General features: G+C 44.9%; 2 protein-coding genes across 3 annotated transcripts in view; both read left to right on the forward strand.

Moving 5' to 3' along the window:
* ODAD2 (outer dynein arm docking complex subunit 2) overlaps positions 1-20514 on the forward strand; it is a 1227385-nt gene that overhangs the window by 582536 nt on the left and 624335 nt on the right. The gene's annotated exons all lie outside the window — the stretch shown is intronic.
* Positions 3198-4292, forward strand: LOC147688729 (uncharacterized). Its single transcript, XM_086942292.1, has one exon. The coding sequence runs from the start codon at positions 3198-3200 to the stop codon at positions 4290-4292; it is 1095 nt and encodes a 364-aa protein (XP_086798418.1).

Raw genomic sequence — 20514 nt, forward strand, 5'->3', positions numbered from 1 at the left:
AAATGCTGCCAAGAACCTACAAAGAGGAGAAAAAGGAACACACCTTATGTGTGCGATAACATACCCCTCCTGCAATCAATCCTTTATTTCGCATTATTTCCTTGCATAAAAGTACAAAAACATCACAATGTATCATACATATATATCACAATAAATATCTAAAATACCATTTTTAAAATGGTTAATACAATATTTCATTGATCAGACACATCAAGTCAAGTCTTGCTCCACTTCTCCTACTTCAAAATACAAGAAAAGTATTAATCTGCTCCTGCATATTATAATTATCAATCGCTGTCTCATTTACATTTGAAAAAATATTTTGAAAATGCTTGACCCACCCTTCCTCCGCTATGTGGACATCTAGCGAGGGATCCCCCTCTACTACCTGCCTTAGGACTGCCCATGCTTTTACTTTCAGGCTTCTTAATCGAGTCTGCCTCACCTTCTTATAGCTAGCACGTAGGCCTCAAATTAACAAAACATCCCTGGGTACCTCTCGCAATCCTCTGTGGAGGTTAGAAGAGGTTTTAGTGCACATTGCATCAAACCATTGTACTTGCAGAGACTCTCTGCTTCTGCATTGTCATATTAGCTGCTTTTTATTCTCTTTTAGGACCTCTTCAAAGGCTTCAATCACCTGCTCCAAGCTATCGCTGTCATTAAGACAATTCATAACCTCTGGATTCTTATCTGTTATTACTGTTGACAGTATATCTATCTTGTCAACTTTGTCCCATTTTAAAATATATCAATTTTTTCTTGCTAGAACAGGTTTGGGGACTCTCTCTGCACTCTTATTGGAATTTATCTCCCATTTCTGATCACATGCAAGAAAAGCATGGTCACTAAATTCTGTGAAAGTACACTGCATGTTACTAAAACCATCTGTTAAAATTTCATAAACTATTATATAATCAATGTTGGACCCGTTTCTCAGTACTCTCAAACGTCTTATCCATAGCTCCTGTCAATGAGTTTAATTTATGATTTATCATCAGATTCCATATGACTAGGATCCAAGTTAATGTGTTCCCATACATACAATGGTTAAAAAGAACGATCAGGTCTCCATCACAATCCATAAGGCTACACACTAATTTCCATACTAAATGACACATTCTAATATTAAAATCTCCCAAGATAATAAGATTCCAAGGCTTATGATATTGGGAGTTAGCTTGTGGTGCAGCAGCCAGGGCAGGTGACTTCGGAGCACAGAGTTCACGGTTCGATCTCAGGCGGCAGCTCAGCTCAACACCATGTGATTCTGGGCAATACATCACTTAATTTACATGACGGCCCCCAGCGCCTTGAGACCCGTAAGGGTGAGTAGTTTGCGCTTTTACAAATACGGATTTATTTATTTATTTATTAATCACGCACTCCACTTTATCTATCACAGATTCCATTTTACCCTCAAAATTATGATTATAATATTTTATAATAATCACATCCCAATCCCCTCGCCCTTCGCATATCAAATAATGAAAATAGAGAAAGTCATTAAAAAAATGTTTAATGCTGAGAGTATCCGCTATTAATGTCAAGATGCCTCCTCTTACCCTTCCAGCTCTAGATGGCACTGCTGGTGTCTGGTAAGATCTTTCTCCAGTATTAGGGTGTCTTTCATAGATTCACATGCTTGAATATTCCCCGTCGTCGGAGTGAGAGTCCAACGGTAAAAAAAATAGCAATAACATGCTATAATATATAATATGTATATGTAAAAACATAACACATGAAATACACATTAGAAAAGAGGCAGTAAATGCCTAGACATAATTCCACATAGGAATACATGGAGAGAGAAAAAACACTTGTAGTCTATTCCTGTCATTATGTTGGTCCAAACTGTAGCCAATCAGGCGCCAGCAGCCCTCCAGAACCTTCTCCTCAGAGCTCAGTACCTCAGATTTTCTACCGCACGTCGTGTGAAAGGGAGTCTCCCTGAGCTCTGCTCAGTTTTCTCTACTTCTTTGGTTTTCCTGGGTTCTCAGCATGTCTTCAAGCAAGAAGTCTCTTTTTAGACCTTGCTCTTCTTGTGGAAAGCTACGCCTTTATTCAGAGAATCCACACAGTAAGTGTATTTACTGTCTTTACCCCGACCATGATGTGGGTAAAGGTAAGTTCTGTAGAACTTTTTCTACAAAGACTCTAAAGGACAGGGAAGGTCGTCTCCTCCTGTGGCTTCAGAGACTTAAGGATAAGGATAATGTACTTTCTGATGCTGAAAGTCTCATTTCTGGTCGTTCCCAAGCAGCTTCAAAACATAGTATTGTGCAGGAGTTGCCCTCTCCATTCATTAAAAAGAAGAAATTGTCTCTTTCTTTGGCCCCTGCGGTGTCTTCACCTCTTCCTACTACTTCTACGCCCACGAGACCTGGCTCTCAGGCGTCTGCTGCGTCTTCTTCTCATGTTCCTGTGAGAAAACATGTTTCATCGTCAACGGGAGCGTCCACGGTCGTACCGATGACGAAATCTGCCGTCTACGGCACGTCTCCTTCAGGATCGTCGACGGCTGTTTCGTCGACGTCATCGTCGTCGATGAAGGTAACCCTCAGTTTCAAGACTGTGCCATCTATCATTCCAATTGCTTCGTCGTCGACGAAGAAAACTCCACTGTCGACGACCGAATCATCATTGACGAAGAGTGCTAAGAAATCAACTTTGTCGATGGCCTCGTCGACGAGTATCTTGTCGGCGACCGCAACGTCAACGACCGCTCATCTTCGTCGTCATCCCCGTCGACAAAAAGTCCGTCGACGCCTCCATTGCCATCGACGACGATACCGTCGACGACAGATTCTTCCAGTTTGGTTCAATCAACTCCATCGTCGTTGTCAGCTCCGTCGACGACTTCTTCTGCATTTGCCTCTCTGCCTTTGCTCCCACTGTCGTCCACTGGATCAGCCACTGTCGACCCACTTCACCAGCGCCGCAAAGTGCCTATTGACCAGATTTTTATCACCAGTGATCCACAGCCTCCTTTGCCCTTGTTTGCCACGGACTCGGACCAGGACTTAGAGGAAGATGTACACGAGTCCTTTAGAGCGGGACGTAGTCCATCTGATTTAGTCATCAAGTGCCAGGATTATAGTTACGATGATGAAGACCAATATTTCCAACAGGAGGAAACGCCTGTTCAAGTTCCTACTGCGACTTTGCCTGTGTCACTCATTTCTAATCTCCAGCATATGTTGGACGACTATAATAGGCGTTTCTCGCCATCTCCACAGGTACCTGCAGTTCCTTCTGTCCTGACGCCTGTTGAACTACCTGCTTCGGCTCCTCTGTCGCCTCTGCCAACTTCTGCTCCTCAAATACAAACTTCAGTTCGGATACACACGACTGTGTATGCCGACGACGTGGATGAAATTCCTCCAGACCGCGAAGATGGTGAGGTTCGAGATGATGATGAGGATATGGCGGAATGGGATGACTATCAAGTTCAGACACAGTCCCCCTCTCTGGTAACACCAGGAGATTCTCCTCCTGTGGACATTGCGAGTTTCCATCAGCTGATGGATAGGGCGGCTCAACGCTTCAAGTTACCAAGAGTCCAGAGGGAAGAGGATTGTTTCCTCTATGATTTTAAGAACCAACCGTTCAAACAAGTCCACACTGTTCCAATTATTGACTTTATCTGGTCTGAAGGGGTGAAATTGATGCAGACCCCAAATTCACTACAGGCACAGATGCCCCGATTGGAAAAGAAATATAAGGCGCCTGTCTGCTCTCCAGCGTGCCTCATTGGACAGCCGAAACCGGATTCGGTGGTTACGCAGGCAGCTCAGCGTCGTTCTCGGAACCCTGCGTCTGCTGTTACTGCCCCACCAGATCGCGAAGGTAATCGCCTGGATGCTATAGGTTGTAAGTTTTCCACAATGGCCTCCACCACAGTGAGAGCTGCCAATGCTTTGGCCATTTTGGGGCGTTACGACCGACAGATGTGGGCAAACATGACTGCTTTTGTGGCTTTGGTTCCAGATGCTTCCAAGGCGGAAGCCTTACAACTTCTCCAAGAAGGGGAGAGAACATCGGAGGAGATTATTGACTGTGCCGTGGATATTGCCTGTACTGGATTCCGGCAGCTCGCTGGAGCGGCTGTTCTACTCAGGCAAGGTTGGTTGTGTGCCACATCCTTTCGCCAAGAGGTACAGGCGAAGATCCTGGATATGCCGTATGACGGCGAGTCACTTTTTGGAGCACATGTTGTTGAGGCATTGCAATCTATCAAAAAAGACACTGACACTGTTCGCTCTTTAGGAACTTTACAAATTCGGAAATAGCCCTTTCGGGGTGCACGCGGACGCAGCACCTCTTCTATTTTTCGAGGAGGAAGCAATCAATATCGCTCCTACAACCAAGGCAACCAACGCTACTCCAATAACCAGCAACAGTCCTCCCGTCAGAAGTCTTCTAAGAGCTATTGGGGGAAATCTTCTTAAAGAGGATCTGCTCCCAAGAGACAATAACTTGCCTTTAACCCTAAGAGTTGGAGGTCGAATCTCCCTGTTCTGTTCTCAATGGTCCTCCATCACTTCGGACCGTTGGGTTCTAGACATTGTAGAGAAGGGCCATGCTTTAGAGTTCATCAAAATTCCTCCTCCCACTCCACCTTCCAGCCCACCACCAGCCCACTTCAAGGAACTCTTCCATTCAGTTTGCCTTATGTTACAGAAGGGTGCCGTTGAAGTGGTGTCCAAGTCTCAAAGGGGGATGGGATTTTATTCCAGTTTTTTCCTTATCATCAAGAAGAACGGGGATTGGCGGACGATATTGGACTTCCGAGCACTCAACAAGTATCTCAAGTGCCAATCCTTCCGCATGTTAACGCTGGTGGAGATCTTGCGCTTCCCTCAATGGGAGATTACATGGCAACTATCGACCTCCAAGACGCCTACTTCCATGTCCCTATTCTTCCGCTACATTGGAAGTACTTGCGATTCCGCGTGGGACAGAGGGACTTCCAGTTCAAAGTACTGCCTTTCGGCCTAGGCTCCGCCCCTAGCTCCTGTGGTAGCTTATCTGCATCTTCAGGGTGTCCAAATTTTTCCATGCCTGGACGACTGTCTCCTAAAGTCACAGTCTCGCACGCAGCTGCTTCAGGATACACGCCTTTGTAAGGAGGTATTTCGCTTCTTCGGACTTTCTATCAACACCGAAAAGTCCCGATTACATCCAGCTCCCTGCAAGAATTTTCTAGGGGCCACATTGGATAAAAACTCTTGCAAAAGCATTTGTGTCTCAGGAGCATCAACAAAAGAATCTTCAATTGGTGTCTCTTCTACGGACAAAACAGTGCATTTCAGTCCGACTATTAAAGTCATTTCTAGGGATGGCGTCATCGTACATCGCACTGATCCCAAATTGCAGACTACGGACACGCCCCATTCAAGAAGAGTTGGATGGACAGTGGCGTCAGGTCACCGGTTCCTTCAACGACATAGTCGGTGTCACCGTTCGCATGAGGGCGTCTCTCAAATGGTGTGCGCAGCCATCCAATCTTTAGGCAGGGACTTCGTTCCTTTCCTAAACTCTGGACCTTACTCTAACGATGGACGTCTCGTTGGAAGGATGGGGTGCTCATCTTCAAGGCCTGTCCATAAAGGGCTAGTGGACTCTGCCTCAGAGAGCCTGGCACATCAACAGGCTGGAGTTGATGGCCATTTTTCTAGCACTCAAGTCATTCCATCCCTTGATTCAAGGGGAGTCAGTCCTTATTCAGAACACAACCAGCATGCATTATATAAACAAGCAGGGCGGAACAAAATCTCCAATCTTGTCTCAACTGGCACAGTCGATCTGGGACTGGGCTCTAAGTCACCACATCACTCTCACCGCAGTTCATCTTCCAGGTGTCTCCAACATCTTAGCGGATTCCCCAGCAGGTCCACGTCATCGACCCACGAGTGGGAGTTACATCAACCAATACTCGAGTTGAATTTTCGGCGATGGGGTCGTCCATCACTGGATCTCTTTGCCACACCAGAGAACCTGAAATGCCCATCTTACGCAAGCTGGCATCCCCACCGAGGGCCTCAGGGCAATGCCCTTTGGATGAACTGGTGCAATCTGTTTGCTTACGCTTTTCCTCCAATCCCTCTGGTGCCTCGAGTATTGTGGAAGATGCGGAGACAGCCTTGCCACATTCTTCTGATCGCTCCCATATGGCCTCGCCAGGCATGGTTCTCGGAGCTACATCTTCTATCCCAGTGCGAGCCCATCCTTCTTCATCCTCTGATGGACCTCCTCACAATGGAAAAGGGTCAGATTTGCCATCCAGACCCCTCTTCTCTGAATTTGTCAGCCTGGAACCTGAGCACCTTGAATTTGCCCATCTAACCATCCCGCCAGACTGTAGAGACATTCTCGCTCAGGCCAGAGCTCCGTCAACTGTTAAAACCTACAAGCTTAAATGGAAAAGATTCTGCCATTGGTGTGCAGCTGGTGGTGTCCATCCCATTCGTTCAACGCCTGCGCAGCTCCTCCCATTCTTTTTACAACTGGCTCAGTCCGGACTTTCTCATTCAACTTTGAAAGTTTTTCTGGCGAATTTCCCGCTTCCGCCAGGATGGCTCCACCTCACTCTGTTCTTCCAGGATAATGCGTCAATTTTTCAAAGGATTGTTCCGCAAATTCCCACCAATTTGGCGCCCTCCTCCTTCTTGCCGCCTTAACATCGTGTTAGCACAACTAATGAAGGCACCATTCAAACCTATACACAAGGCTGACTTGAAGTTTCTCACTTGGAAGGTTGCTCTTCTCCTTGCACTGACATCATCACGTAGCGTAAGTGATAGTCATGCTTTCACTATAAATACTCCTTTTCTTCAATTTCAGCCGGACTGTGTAGTGCTTCGCACTAATCCCACCTTTCGGCCTAAGGTGCCTTCGGATTTCCACAGCAACGAACCTGTTTTCTTAAAGACTTTCTTTGCTAACCCACAGTCTCCAGCAGAGCAGTGCTTGCACTCCTTGGACATTAAAAGGTGCTTAAAGTTCTACATCAGCAGAACGGCCCCTTTTCGCAAATCTGATCAACTGTTCATAGCTTATGGACGCTTCTACAAAGGGCGTCCAGTTACCAAACCTACTGTTGCTCGTTGGGTTTCCTCGGCCATTGCTTTCTGCCATCAAAAGGTAGGCAAGCCTCTACAGTCTTCAGTGAGGGCCCATCCACCAGGGCGATGTTGTCTTCAACTGCCTTGTTCGAAGGTGTACCGCTGCATCAGATCTGCAGAGCAGCCACGTGGTCCAGCAGGCACACGTTTATGAAACACTACTGCCTGGGTGCCATCAACGAAGCAGATACTGCAGTAGGACAGGCTGTGCTTCTCCATCTTTTTCAATAAGGTGTGCCTCTGTCTTCCCTCCTCCATTATGAGTTACCATTTTACTGTTATGACTTGCATGACTATATATATATATATATATACTAGCAGCCCGCCCCAGCGTTGCCTGGGGCAGAAAGGGGCTGGGGGCAGTACACCCGCTCCCGCCCGACCCCCTCCCGTCCCGACTCTCTCCCGCCCCCACTCCTCCCGCCTGCCCCTCTGTACACACCCGCTCCCCTCCCGCTCCGACTCCCTCCCGCTCCGACTCCCTCCCACCCCGATTTGAAGGTTTACTTAAGTCAGCTGCTGCTCCGCTCCTCTACACATGCAAGGCAATCATTTGCTAGCGCTCCGACAACTGCACACCCCAGCCTTCTGGATGACGGCTACCTTTTTGAAGCCTGTGCACACCATGTGAATAAAACGTACGCACCCGCCCCTACCCCCTCCCCGACCCCCTCCCGTCCCGACTCCCTCCCGTCCCGACTCCCTCCCGCCACCACTCCTCCCGCCTGCCCCTCTGTACACACCCGCTCCCCTCCCGCCCCGACTCCCTCCCGCCCTGATTTTAAGGTTTACTTACCTCAGCTGCCGCACCGCTCCTCTTCGCCATGACGCACCCGCGCTCCACACTTCACCGCAGCTCCATGTCCGCCGCTCCAACACGTTGTCATCACGCACGTCGCGTCATGGCCAGCGTAGGTCCCGGCCGGCGCTACTTTCAGGGGACTACTTTGTTTAGAAACGTAATTTTTTTAATTTACTTTTTTTTTTAAATTTATATAGCCTATGTCCATCTACACACCCTGACATTTTCATAGATGTATCGGGTGTGTAGATTGGCGCTGTGGTTCCCGAGTTTACCTGGCCAAAAGGTGCAAGTTCTCTCTTTATAATAGTAGTATAGATATATATATTGGTCTTATAAGTCTGTTCATGTGTATTATGACTATGGAAGCCTTTTCTGGCTATTACTGCTTTCTATTCTATATTCAAGCATGTGAATTTATGAAAGACACCCTAATACTGGAGAAGAACAATTGTTACTTACCTGTAAACAGGTGCTTCTCCAGTATTAGTGTCTTTCATAGATTCACATGCGACCCACCCTCCTCCCCTCAGAGGCTCTCTTCTCCACATAGACTCTCTGGTCACTCTTGTGCTACGAAAATCTGAGGTACTGAGCTCTGAGGAGAAGGTTCTGGAGGGCTGCTGGCGCCTGATTGGCTACAGTTTGGACCAACATAATGACAGGAATAGACTACAAGTGTTTTTTCTCTCTCCATGTATTCCTATGTGGAATTATGTCTAGGCATTTACTGCCTCTTTTCTAATGTGTATTTCATGTGTTATGTTTATACATATTATGAGTATGTTATTGCTATTTTATTTACCGTGGGACTTCTACTCCGACGACGGGGAATATTCAAGCATGTGAATCTATGAAAAACACCAATACTGGAGAACCACCTGTTTACAGGTAAGTAACAATTGTTCATACCCATCCAAGGAGATTTGAGCCACCTCCAATGTTTCCTGGAGGCATATGATATCATATTTGGCTATCTCTCTTATCCAGTTTATATCATCTCTCTAACCGCAGAGTCCTGCTATATTCTGTCTTATCACCTTGATGTTTCCTTGCCCTACTACCTCCTTATGGCACACCCCTTCAGAAGGTGTCCTCTGGTCCCCTTCCTTTTCTAGCATAATGCCCCTCCCTGGGAGTCAGTTACAGCCCTCTAAACTCTCCAGTGTGACAAACCTATTTAGAGTACAGAATTCAGCAATTCATTAAAAGATTAAAAATTGGGGCAGGAACTTGTAGTTACCATAATGCTATTTGCCCTTTCTGCAATTCTGCGCTAATCCTGAGGTTTGTAACAAAGAAATTTAGGGTAAAGCATATATCTGACAACCCTCTGATTGTAAACTAGATAGTTGACCTAACAGGTCGCTCACTAACCCTGGAGTATCAACATTTAGGACAATGCAGCAGTCCCCAAAGACTTTTAAAGCTGGTCCTATCCATGAAACTCTCTTTGTTACAAGCATATGTCTATGTACAAATGCTCCTGTTCTAGCAAAGTTGGTCAAGCAATGAAATGTTTTATCCATGAGTTGCTCTGCGGATTCAGACTGTGACTTTCTTAGAACAAGTACGTTGACCAAAATTAGCACATATGGGCATTCTGCGGGCAGGAGGCATAACGTCTGGCCCCTTCTTTTCACCGCCTCCCCCATGTCACATTCTTCACTAGCACCCGCCTTCCTTGTGGGCATCCTTCTTACATCCCTGTATGTGGTAGGGTGGTTGGATGGTGTGAGGGGTACCCTGGATAATGGGAGTGGTACCCTGGATAGTGGAGTCGGGTTCAGTGTCTGCACTGCCAATGTGCCTGATTGCTGCAAGATGGACGACTTATCTTTAGTAATTATACCTACAGACTTCCCTATATTACTTGCTCCTCCAATTGTTAGAGTACTATCTTGATGCTGTGCATCTAATCTTTGAGGCGAAGGCAATTGTGTAGGTATTTGTTGATATGATTGTTGTGATTCCACCATTCCACCCCTGTTCCCCCTCCTCTTGAGTCCATCACCCTGCATTGGTTCAAATACCCATGAATACGATTCAAAGCACTCAAGCAGTACTAGTAGTGGCAGTTAGAGCATTTTTTCTGTATTACCCCACCCTGCTCAATTGGTTGCACTAAATATTGCTCTATCAGCTCTAGTCGAATTTTCAGAGGGTGAATCTGAGTTAGAAAAACACTTTCCAGCCTTGTGTATAAATCGTCCAAATTTATAATGTTCGATCCCTGTGTCTGGGACTGGGGAGAAAGTTCCATCACAGTGACAGGCCCCTTTTTCGATTTCGGAGCTTTAGGGGCTGTTGCCTAGGGCCACCTCTTTTCCTTTTTACAGGTGGCTTCACCGGTGACATAGAAATATTTTAATTTTGCCCGACCTGAATAACAGGTACTTCAACAGGTGAGGCCTCCGGCACATCGTTAGCTACTGATCTCAAGGGGCTTTCGCCATCACCTTCACCACTTTTTATATCTCTCATGAATACCCTGCGTTCTCTAAGTTCAATTTCTTTAGATAAGACATTAATTGCCCGGACCAGAAATGAGTCAAAAGTCGTAATGTTATTTCCCCGCCCAAATCTGGCTGCTTTACTTTCTTTTTTCCCATGGAGGACAGGCTTTTGTCCTCAGCCCCTGAACGTCAGTGGGTGGTCCAGCCCAGCCTCTTCCGGGCTCTGACGGGCAGTGGGGCTGCGTCGTGCTTTTAAGCGCCTGGGTGAAAATTCAGCACAGGGGAAAGATGGGGTTTGTAGTCCCCCAGTGGTGCAGCAGAGGACAGCAAGGCTTTCCCAGTCCTCTTCACAACGTCTACCGCCAGCATATAAACTTATAAGCAACAAATTGAAGACATCAGTCACTCCGTGACTGTATAGAGAGGCACAATACTGCAAGCCAACTGTCTCCCTGTTTTCAAGCAACTCTGAGATGAGTTGCTATATCCTCATTACATAGATTTGGGTGAATTTATTTCTCTTAATACCTGATTACTCAAATACCGCTTTGATTTTTAACTGGAAAAATCAAAAAATGTTTAGTTTTTTGTGCATGTCTATTAAATGCTGCATGCAATGCCAGTCTTCGTGAACTCTATTCAATGTAAAAACTTATTAAAGGCAGCTGTATCAGTTATATTAAAAAAAATACTGTGGAAATGGAAAAATATGTTTCTGATGTGAAAAATATAAAGTGTAAGAATTCTACAGAATCAAAATTCAAAGCGTAAATAACGCAAGTGGTATCACTTGCTTCTCTAACACCGTGTTACAAATAAATTAAAAAATAGGCAGTTGTGTACTGCAGTAAAAATCGAGCAGTCTTTGTTCCAAGTTCACATGCTATTTTAAGAATCGCTGGTAAACTTTCTGATACGTTTTTTTGAAAAAACATAGCCACTCCGTTCGCTATCTCTGTCAATCTAGCAACATTATTATTTTTAAGTAAAGTAATTTCAGCGTCCGGGAAAATTAATGACAGCAGCCAGGGAGTTACATGCTGTAACTCTTACCTCCAATGTGTGGAAGATCAGCTATAGCTGGAAGTCTGCAACTGCCACTGCCTTGTTTGGGCACTACGACAGATCCCTATGAGAATCTCTCTAGCACTCCACTGGGAAACAGTCAACGAAGAACAAACAGGATTTCCAGGAGGTGCTGTAAAACGAAGATCCTGGCTTCGCCTCACTAGAAAACTAGAAGTGCAATAGTGAATTCTTAAGCTAACTTTCTCTGGGAATTCTCTATTTGGCACATCCCGCCAGTGATAAGATTATTAAAATGAAGGCTGAGATGGAGGCTTTAGGGGCCTCATTTATGAAAAGTGACGCATCGCTGCGTGAAAACAGCGATGCGTCACTTTTCACTGCGAAATCCTCACAACATTCCTGATGCGTCATATTTAATGTATGACGCATCATGTCGCAAGGAGTTACAGATACGTCAGTATTTCTGACGTATCTGTAAGCGCAAAAGTGATGCATTGCTGGAGTGTGTCACAAAAGTGACGCAACTCCAGCAATGCGTCCTTTCACATGGGGAAAGCCCCATGTGAAAGGGCTTGCTTCAGTCTTACGCCTGCTGTGAGGCAGGCGCAAGATTTTGACGCAACAGCGCCCTAAAAGTGACGCAGTGAAATCTCATAGATTTCACTGCGTCACTATTACGAGGCTTTTTGCGGGGGAACGTCCCCTCTGCATACATTATACCTGACGCAGGTATAATGTGGCGCAGGGGTTTAAAAAGTGACACATCTTCCTAGATGCGTCACTTTTTAAATATGGCGCAACGAGGCGCATTTTTTACACCGCTGGTGCGTCACAAAAAGTGACGCACCGGCGGCGCAAAACTGACGCAAGGCCTTCATAAATAAGGCCCAAGGAGTTTTAGGATTAGAAAATAGAACTGAATTCAAGAGGCTTTTTATACCCTATGACAGCAGGTGCTACTTCCCTCCGAGGGTTCCAACCCTGCAATTTTCTCAGTAACATTAGCAGAGACAATCTTACCACCCATGTAAGCATTTAAAGGGAAGAGGCAGCTTGTAACCCTCTATGAGTGCAGTGGTTTCCTCAGGGAAACCACTTCCAAAACAGTGACTCTCTCCATCCTCTCTCACCCGTAGCCACTCCAGTAGGGAGAAGCAGTCCAAACCAGCTGGAAGAGTGTCAAAAGATAACAAAAGAAAGATGGTCCTTGAGCATTGTTCAGAATATATATTCTCAGAGTTTAACATCTCCTCGTCATGTGTCCTACTAAGACCATCGCCTCAGTACCGTTGAGAGCAACTGAAAAAAAAAATTGCCCTTCAATTCAATTCAAAAGAGACTTTATTTCGGTTTGGTTCAACCATAAAAGTACACATTTCATACTGTACATGCATAAAACATTGGTGAAATGTAATTACAAAAGAATAAAAATCCCTATCCACATTAGTTCCACAGAACTGTAATTCATTAATATATGAGCATTCATTGATCCAAACAAGTTCTCATTCTAAGAGACAATTTTAAAAATTCAGTTATTTGGAGGATACTATCACTGTGCAACAATTGTAAATATAAAAAGGCTGGTCGTATCTGAATAAAATTAAGTTTCTTTAAAAGATCAAACAGGTAGCGTTTACGCAGATATTCATAAAATCTACATAAAAACATAAAATGCAGCATATCCTGTGGAGACTTTCCGTCGCAGCCACAGGGTGCAGGAAGTTTATTAAAAGCATCTTTTTTTGGTCTTATAAGCAGATCCTGAAACAAATTCAATCTAAATCTTGTTAACAAGAACTTTTCATGGGTACTAAATGTGCCGAGTAGGTAAGGCTCCATTGTCATACATGTTTTAACCATGATATATTTCCTTACACTTGTTTTCTGTAACTCAGCACCCTCCCTCACGGCCTCCCGTCGCAGAAGAAAAGACTGCTTAATTGCTTCAACATCCCCTTTTACAATTTCAGTCGGACGATCAAATAATTCAGGGCGGCCCAGCTCACAGAAACTGTTTTTTAAATACTTCAGCCATGGGGTACCTAATGCCTTATCATGAGAAATGAAGTCATTTACAATCAGGTGTGTTAAGGGGATGTCTCGGCTCAGCCATAATTTCAACCAGCAGGTCAATGGGCGTAGTGAGAGAATATCGCTCAAATATTCTACTCCTAACTCCTCATGAACTGCAAAGTTGGAAGTGGCGGCCGGGACACACAAGAGGCGTTTTAAAAATGCATTTTCTGCAATCTGTAATTGTTCACAAGCCATATAGCCCCAAAGTTAACTACCATAGACTGCAGTTGCTACTGATTTAGCATCATATAGTTTCGTCATTGCAAGCGTTGGCTTTTTCCCTAATTTTGAAGCAAAATTAAAAATAGAAGCATTTACCCTGACCACATCACATCTTTTCTTTGCAAGTTGTGTACCCCATGACAGCTTAAAATCAAAAAGAATTCCTAGATAAGAGAATGTATTAGAAAATGGAATTACTTCATTATCTAGTTTGATTGTATAATGTCTTTTTGGTCGATTACCAACTTGCATAATGAATGATTTGGAGTTATTAATCAGCAGATCTCTTTCTTCCATAAACTGTTTAAAAGCATTAAGTAACGATTTGAGACCTTTTTCAGTTCTAGATATTAAAACCGCATCATCTGCGTATAAAAGAACGGGAATACTCCTTCTCCCCACCCTAGGACAATCAGCTTTCACCTCCTGCAAAACGCTATCAAGTTCGTTTATATAAAAGTTAAAAAGGAAAGGGGCTAGTATGCAACCTTGGCGCACACCCTTCTCAGTTCTAAAATTCTCAGTTACGCACAGCTCTTGGGAATACCTGACATTCGCACTTGTGTTACTATGTAGATCTACAAGAAAGTTAACAATCCCACTGTCCACTCCCTTCTCTCTCATGGAACCTCTGAGCCTTCCCCTGTTCACACAGTCGAAGGCTGAGGATAGGTCCATGAAGGCTAGGTGGACTGTGCCTTTTTGGGCAATACAGTATTTGCTGAGTATTGAGAAAAGGTTTATACATTGTGTTATGGTTGATCGGCCACTGCAGAAGCCATACTGTGAGATAGACATGATGTTATTGTCCATCACCCAGTCCGAAAGTCTCTGCAGTACAATTCTCCCCACTATTTTAGCCATGGAATTAATTAGGGAGATAGGCCTATAACAGAGTGGGCTGTCCCTGTCCCCCTTTTTAAAAATTGGGACAATGGTGGAAACCCCCCAGGAAAATGGGCACCCAACTCTAGCGGCCGCATTAATAACAGCTTAAACTATTGGTGCCCAAAACTTGGGATCAGATTTAAAAAGGTCAGGGGGTATCCCGTCAGGTCCAGGCGCTTTACCAGCTGTAAGCCCCTCTATCCCTACCATTACCTCTACTCTATTTACACTGAAAGAGGTTGCCCCAGTAACGGGCTCAGTGTTCGCAACATCGTCCACCGTGTCGCCGTATAGTTGCTTAAAGTGTACTACCCACTCCTCCTTAGTTATGACACTTTCTAATCCCTCTCCTGGATCTTGCACCAGGAATGGTTTCTTGACTACCGCCCAGAATCTGGACCTATATTTCAGGGTTTGTGGATCCAAGATCTCATTCCACGCCTCGTTCCTCAAAGATTCTTTACGAGTGGCAGTGGCTAGTTTAAACTCTTTGCGACACCCTTTGACTTTCTCCTTTTTTCGGGGGTTTGATGCTAGGGCAGATCTCAGGTTACGCGCAGCTTTCGAGCATTCCTGATTAAACTAACGCGGTCCCTCTTTCCCAGACTTCTTTGCTGGGACTGTCATTAAGATAGAAACTTTGTCTGTTAGGCATTGGAATACAGAAAGGACCTGTATTGGATTAGAGTCTTCCTGAGTGCAGCTATTAATTTCATCACTACAGGTATCTTTCATGTTTTTATATATGAGGTCAGGAGTACACATGGCTCATTTTAGGTGGCTTCTTTCATCCGTTGTCATTACCCTGCCCCTGGACAGACTGCAACTTGTATTAACCACCCAAGGACCCCTAAGGTGGATAGTAAGTGGGTTGTGATCACTAAATTCATTATTTTCAATAGTGAATGAATCTGCAAAAACCTGCATTGGCAAAGTTAATAACATATAATCTATAAATGTCCCTTTCCCATGCCCTTTGAAAGTTTGAGTATCAAAGCGCTTCATGGGATCACACAGTGCCATTGTTAATGTAAGATCATGGTCATTTAATAAGTCATTAAAAGAGTCCCCCTCCAATGTATGTTCCAAGTGTAAGCCTTCTTGTCTAACACAATGGATTTCCTGGAGATTTTTTTATTAGAGGGTCCCTGCAGGGGTAAACATTAAAATCACCCATGATCATTAGGTTATGTGAGCAGTCCTTCATTGATGAGCTAACATAGTCATTTAAAGTTTTTAGGTTATTAAAAGCTGTGCATGCATTAGTAGAGTTATACAAATTGATCAGACCAACCATACAGTTATCTTTGGCTAAAACTAAGCCTAGGATACCAGGGTTACTTGATACTCTTTTTTGTGTTGTGCATGTCATAGCCACAGAGATAAACGTGACCATCCCCCCCTTTGGCCTGCCCCTGCTTACCGCTATAGCAGGTACAAAGTGTGCCTTATATCCTTCAACAAAAAGGTCACACTCTACTGACCAAGTCTCTTGTAAACATATAATCTGAAAACATTTAATATATTTAATCCAGTTCTCATCTTGCATCTTAGTGGCCAGCCCAGCAACATTCCAACAAATAACTATATTTTTGTGTATTGTGAGCTGACTTGCCTCTGTAGGCTGATCTACTGGAGTGTGTGCAATACTTTGACCCTCATGCTCAATCACAAGCATCCAGACCTGAAAACACCTCACATCTATTCTGTGTGGCCACATTAAACCCTCTCCAACTCTGATTAACAGCATTATTATTCTGTACATGCATCTGCCATCCATTCACCCCATGGCTAGCAGTATTATACATGTATGGTGCTGCCGGTGTGAGTGGTAGAGTTTGGGACATTAGCCTGAAACTTCGAGAGTCTTTGGGGGTAATTGGCCCAGGCGCATTAAAATATCCTAATGGACGCACACAGACACTGTTTGGGCTATACATAGGTGAGGATGCACGCAATAACACTGTAGCAACTTGTTGTGGATGTTTAAAATGAATAACCACACAATCCCCAGTAGTTGATTTACGCGAGGGACCAACCCAGTTGACACTTTCTGTTGAAATAACTTGGTCATAATAGTGAGTTGGAAAACCACAATTTTTGTTTAACCAGGCCACTGTTCTGTTTTTCAGTGATTCTTGAGACTCCCCATGTGGTAGAGCAGGATGTTCTTCAAAGCATGGGACATTTGTCAACACCACCACATAGGGCACACAGTCATGCGGAAGATTTACGTTCCTAAGTTTTATTCTCTGGGTTGGCGTTGGTCTGCTACTCAGAAGCGATGGCGCTTGTTTTTGTTGCTGGGTTGCTGGTGATAGATTATTAGCAGTCCTGGTTTCTGGCAGGCCTTGGGGACACCGCTGCTGCACATTCTCTCCCCTATCTGCCTTTCCCTTCACAACTTTGTTAGGGGCAGTGGCAGGAGCCAGATGTGCCGCCAACAGTCCTCCCAGCCTTTCTACCTCAGAGGCTACTGCATCCAATCTAGTTAGTAGTGGCTTAACCAGTGCAGTGATTTTCTCCTCCATCTTACTTAATAGTGTACTGATTAGATTCTCATAATCCTTAGGGGTTAAGCTTAACCCTTCCTCACTATTACCCTCCAAATTGCTAACGCCTGTAGCAGGGTCACCACCCTTGCTAGTATTAGGATGAGAAGTATCAACTCTTTTTTTTGTAGATTTTCCCCCTCATTTTACTTGAGTCTTTCTACACTTTCTTATTGGTCTTGGTATTGGAGGGGCCGAGTCTAATTCTTCACTAGAGGAGTTTTGCAGATCTGAGTGTACCTCCGCATGTACCTGTACCACAGTCCTGGGTGCCCCTTCACTACTGGAATTAGGGTTCCCTTCTGTAATTCCCTCTGTCCCTTCTATCACTTGAGTGGGCATATTTTCAGATACTAAAGGAAAATTATTATGTCCTAAAGAGGCCCTACGCTCATTATTGATTTGGTTAACCTTTTTAACCAAAAAGTTATCCATAGTGATCAGGCCAGCAGCTGGCATGTCTTTGGTGAGTCTAGGCATTACACTAACAGCTATACTCTTGCATTTAAATTAGTAGATCAAGCCACCAGTATTTAGAACAATTTACACCAATAAAGCAGATAGTATTAAAACACAGATTAAACTTAATAGTAAATCCAAAGTCTCACGTGAATGATATAATCCTTAAAATAAATCCAGGGGCTGTGGCCCGTCCCGGCCTCTTCCAGCCACTGAGGGCCAATGAGGGCCCGCCCTTTGCCGGGGCTTAGCCCGGCGCTGCCCGCGCGCTCCCACGATGCGGGGACTGTCCTCTACCTTTCAAGCGCCTCCGGGATCGGGAAACGTCAGTGACGGCCGCTAAGGGCTCTGGAGGTTGTAGTCCCCCTCCGCACAGCGGTCGCAGGATGAACTGCCGCGGCGGCAGGAGGGAGGATGAGGGACCCAGCGATGTCTTCTCGAGCAGGTTAGTGCCCCTGCTGTAGTAAAGAGAACGCCCGCTCCACCGGGGCTGTCCTCTCCCTTTCAAGCGCCTCCGGGCGTGGGAAACGTCAGTGGCGGCCGCTAAGGGCTCTGGGGGTTGTAGTCCCCCCTCCGCACAGCGGTCGCGGGATGAACTGCCGCGGCGGCAGGAGGGAGGATGAGGGACCCAGCGATGTCTTCTCGAGCAGGTTGGTGCCCCCGCTGTAGTAAAGAGAACGCCCATCCCACACGGCCAATATGACTCCTACCGGCCCTGAGGTACGAAATAAAACATAGCGACCACTCCTTGTGTAGGTTTTCTCAAGTCTCCTGTTGTTTTTTAACACTATCAGGAGAAAATCACAGCGCTAGCTCATCCTGCACTTTACTTGTGGAAGAAACAGTGGAGGAGGTCCCTTATCACCAAAAGAAATGAGAATTTCTTCGTGTTACTTTCTGATTCCCAAAAAAATTTCCAAAACAAGAATTCAGTCCTATACTCAACCTCTGAGCAACAATCAAATGGATATTGAAAAAGAAATTCTGAATGTTGCCATTTACCCAAAACTTACCTACAATTACAACAAGAGGATAGACTGTGTGGCATTGACCTTCTGGACGCCAACTTTCTTTTTCCTATCGTAACAAAACATTGGACGTTCTTGAAGTTTGTAGAAGGTGAACAATCCCTTGTATTTCCAAGTCCTTCCATTTGGACTACAATCTGTGCCAAGAATATTTTTGAAGTGTATGTTGCAGCGTACCTCAAAAAATAGAATATATGTGTCTATCCCTCCCTCCATGATTGACTCATCAAGTCTGCAATGCCCAAAGAAGCCCTGAATATTTTCCAAATGGCTTCAGGCACCCTTTGCTGACTGGGGCTACATGTCAATCTAAAAAAAGTCAACTGCTGTACCCTTTCAAAATATGCACTACTTCAGTGCTATGCTGGGTAGTCAGGCCGCACAAGTGTACCCTTCAGAGGAAAGACTGCCATCTATCTATCTGAAGTGTCATAGACTTTTGCAAACAACTCATCCAATGGCACACTAGAGTCTATCTAGGATTAGTAGCCTCTTGCATCTTCCTGGTTCCTCATGTCAGACTTTACATGAGGCTCCGTCAACAATGTCTGGGAGATCATGCTATCAAGGTACAGGTTGCTGGGAAGACATACTCACTCTGTCTCAGTCTGCAATTCAGTCACTTCCCTGGACTCAGAATCTGTTGAAAGTCATTACCTTTCGTCAAGATGGGGTTGGGCTTTTACACATGGGCTATCTTAAGATTCGTGGACCATGGTTAGAGAAGCAGGCCTTTCATATTAGTTTATTTGAATTAATCCATATCTTGCCCTTTATACTCATTCTTCCTGTCCGTCACAACAGTGTTTTTCTCGTTTAGAGCGGCAGAATAACAACGTATTATGTGAACAAACGAGAGAGGGTAACATTCCTGACCATTGTCTCTAGGAGCACAAACAACCTGGAAATGGCTCAATGTAAGGGACTTGTGTATTACAACAATTTACCTTCCAGGGGTTCAGAATGAGGAGGTGGACTCACTCAGTAGGTAATTCCAGGAAATCCACAAATGAGTTCTGTTGTACCCTGGGACAAGTAGACGCTGGTAACCAAGTAGAGTTCATAAGTATCTTTATTCAGTAGCTGGTCCAAGTACATCCAGATGGTATACAAGTACATCATATAGGTAGTCCAGGTAAACAGGTGAAGTAGATGTAGGTTAGCTGGTAGTCAACCCTTAGTTCCGTGTAACAGCAAACCCTACCAGGAGCAGCCGGCCTGCTGCTCAGCCCATCTTTAACTGTCATTCTCATCCAGGGGATACTCATCAATGGTCATAAGCTTAGAATAAACCCCCCCATGTGCGGGATCCCGGAGCATATAGAAAATACATATATATACATATATATGCATATGTGAAAACGTATACATGCAGCCTAAAATATTTCCAAACTGGCAAAGATGCTGAAATTCAGAAACTCTGTCCATCACCACCCCCTTTTCCAAAAAAAGATGCTGAAAATTACATGGATTTGCATAAACACAGCTGTAATCTCCGAACCCCTAAGGAAGAAAGAGAGCAGTAAACATTTGCATACAACAATGCTTTATTGCCATAGAAAAACCTGTAATTGCAGGCATTTGCCAGTAGGCTGCAGTAGAGTATAAAGAAACAAAGAAAAACGGACACCTTGTCTTTAAGGCATTAGAGTAGGGGTACCGTGCCATCGCTGTCGACCAGATGTCGAGGACGATCGACGTCGAGGTCACCAACTTGATGTCGAAGATCGCAGTCGAGGTCATCACTGCGTGAACTATCGACGTCGAGAGCATCAAGGCCTCGCTCGATGCCAATGGTCACACAAACGTCATCGACGTCGAAGCTCTCGACGTCGAGAGAAGAGGTCGCGGTTATTGTGGAGTCACCTGGGTCCA

This window comes from Lissotriton vulgaris, chromosome 10 (genome assembly GCF_964263255.1).
Source record: "Lissotriton vulgaris chromosome 10, aLisVul1.2, whole genome shotgun sequence".
Lineage (NCBI taxonomy): Eukaryota > Metazoa > Chordata > Amphibia > Caudata > Salamandridae > Lissotriton > Lissotriton vulgaris.

Excerpts from the sequence above, each read along its gene's own strand:
- LOC147688729 (XM_086942292.1), top strand. The coding sequence starts at position 3,198 with ATGTTGGACGACTATAATAGGCGTTTCTCGCCATCTCCACAGGTACCT.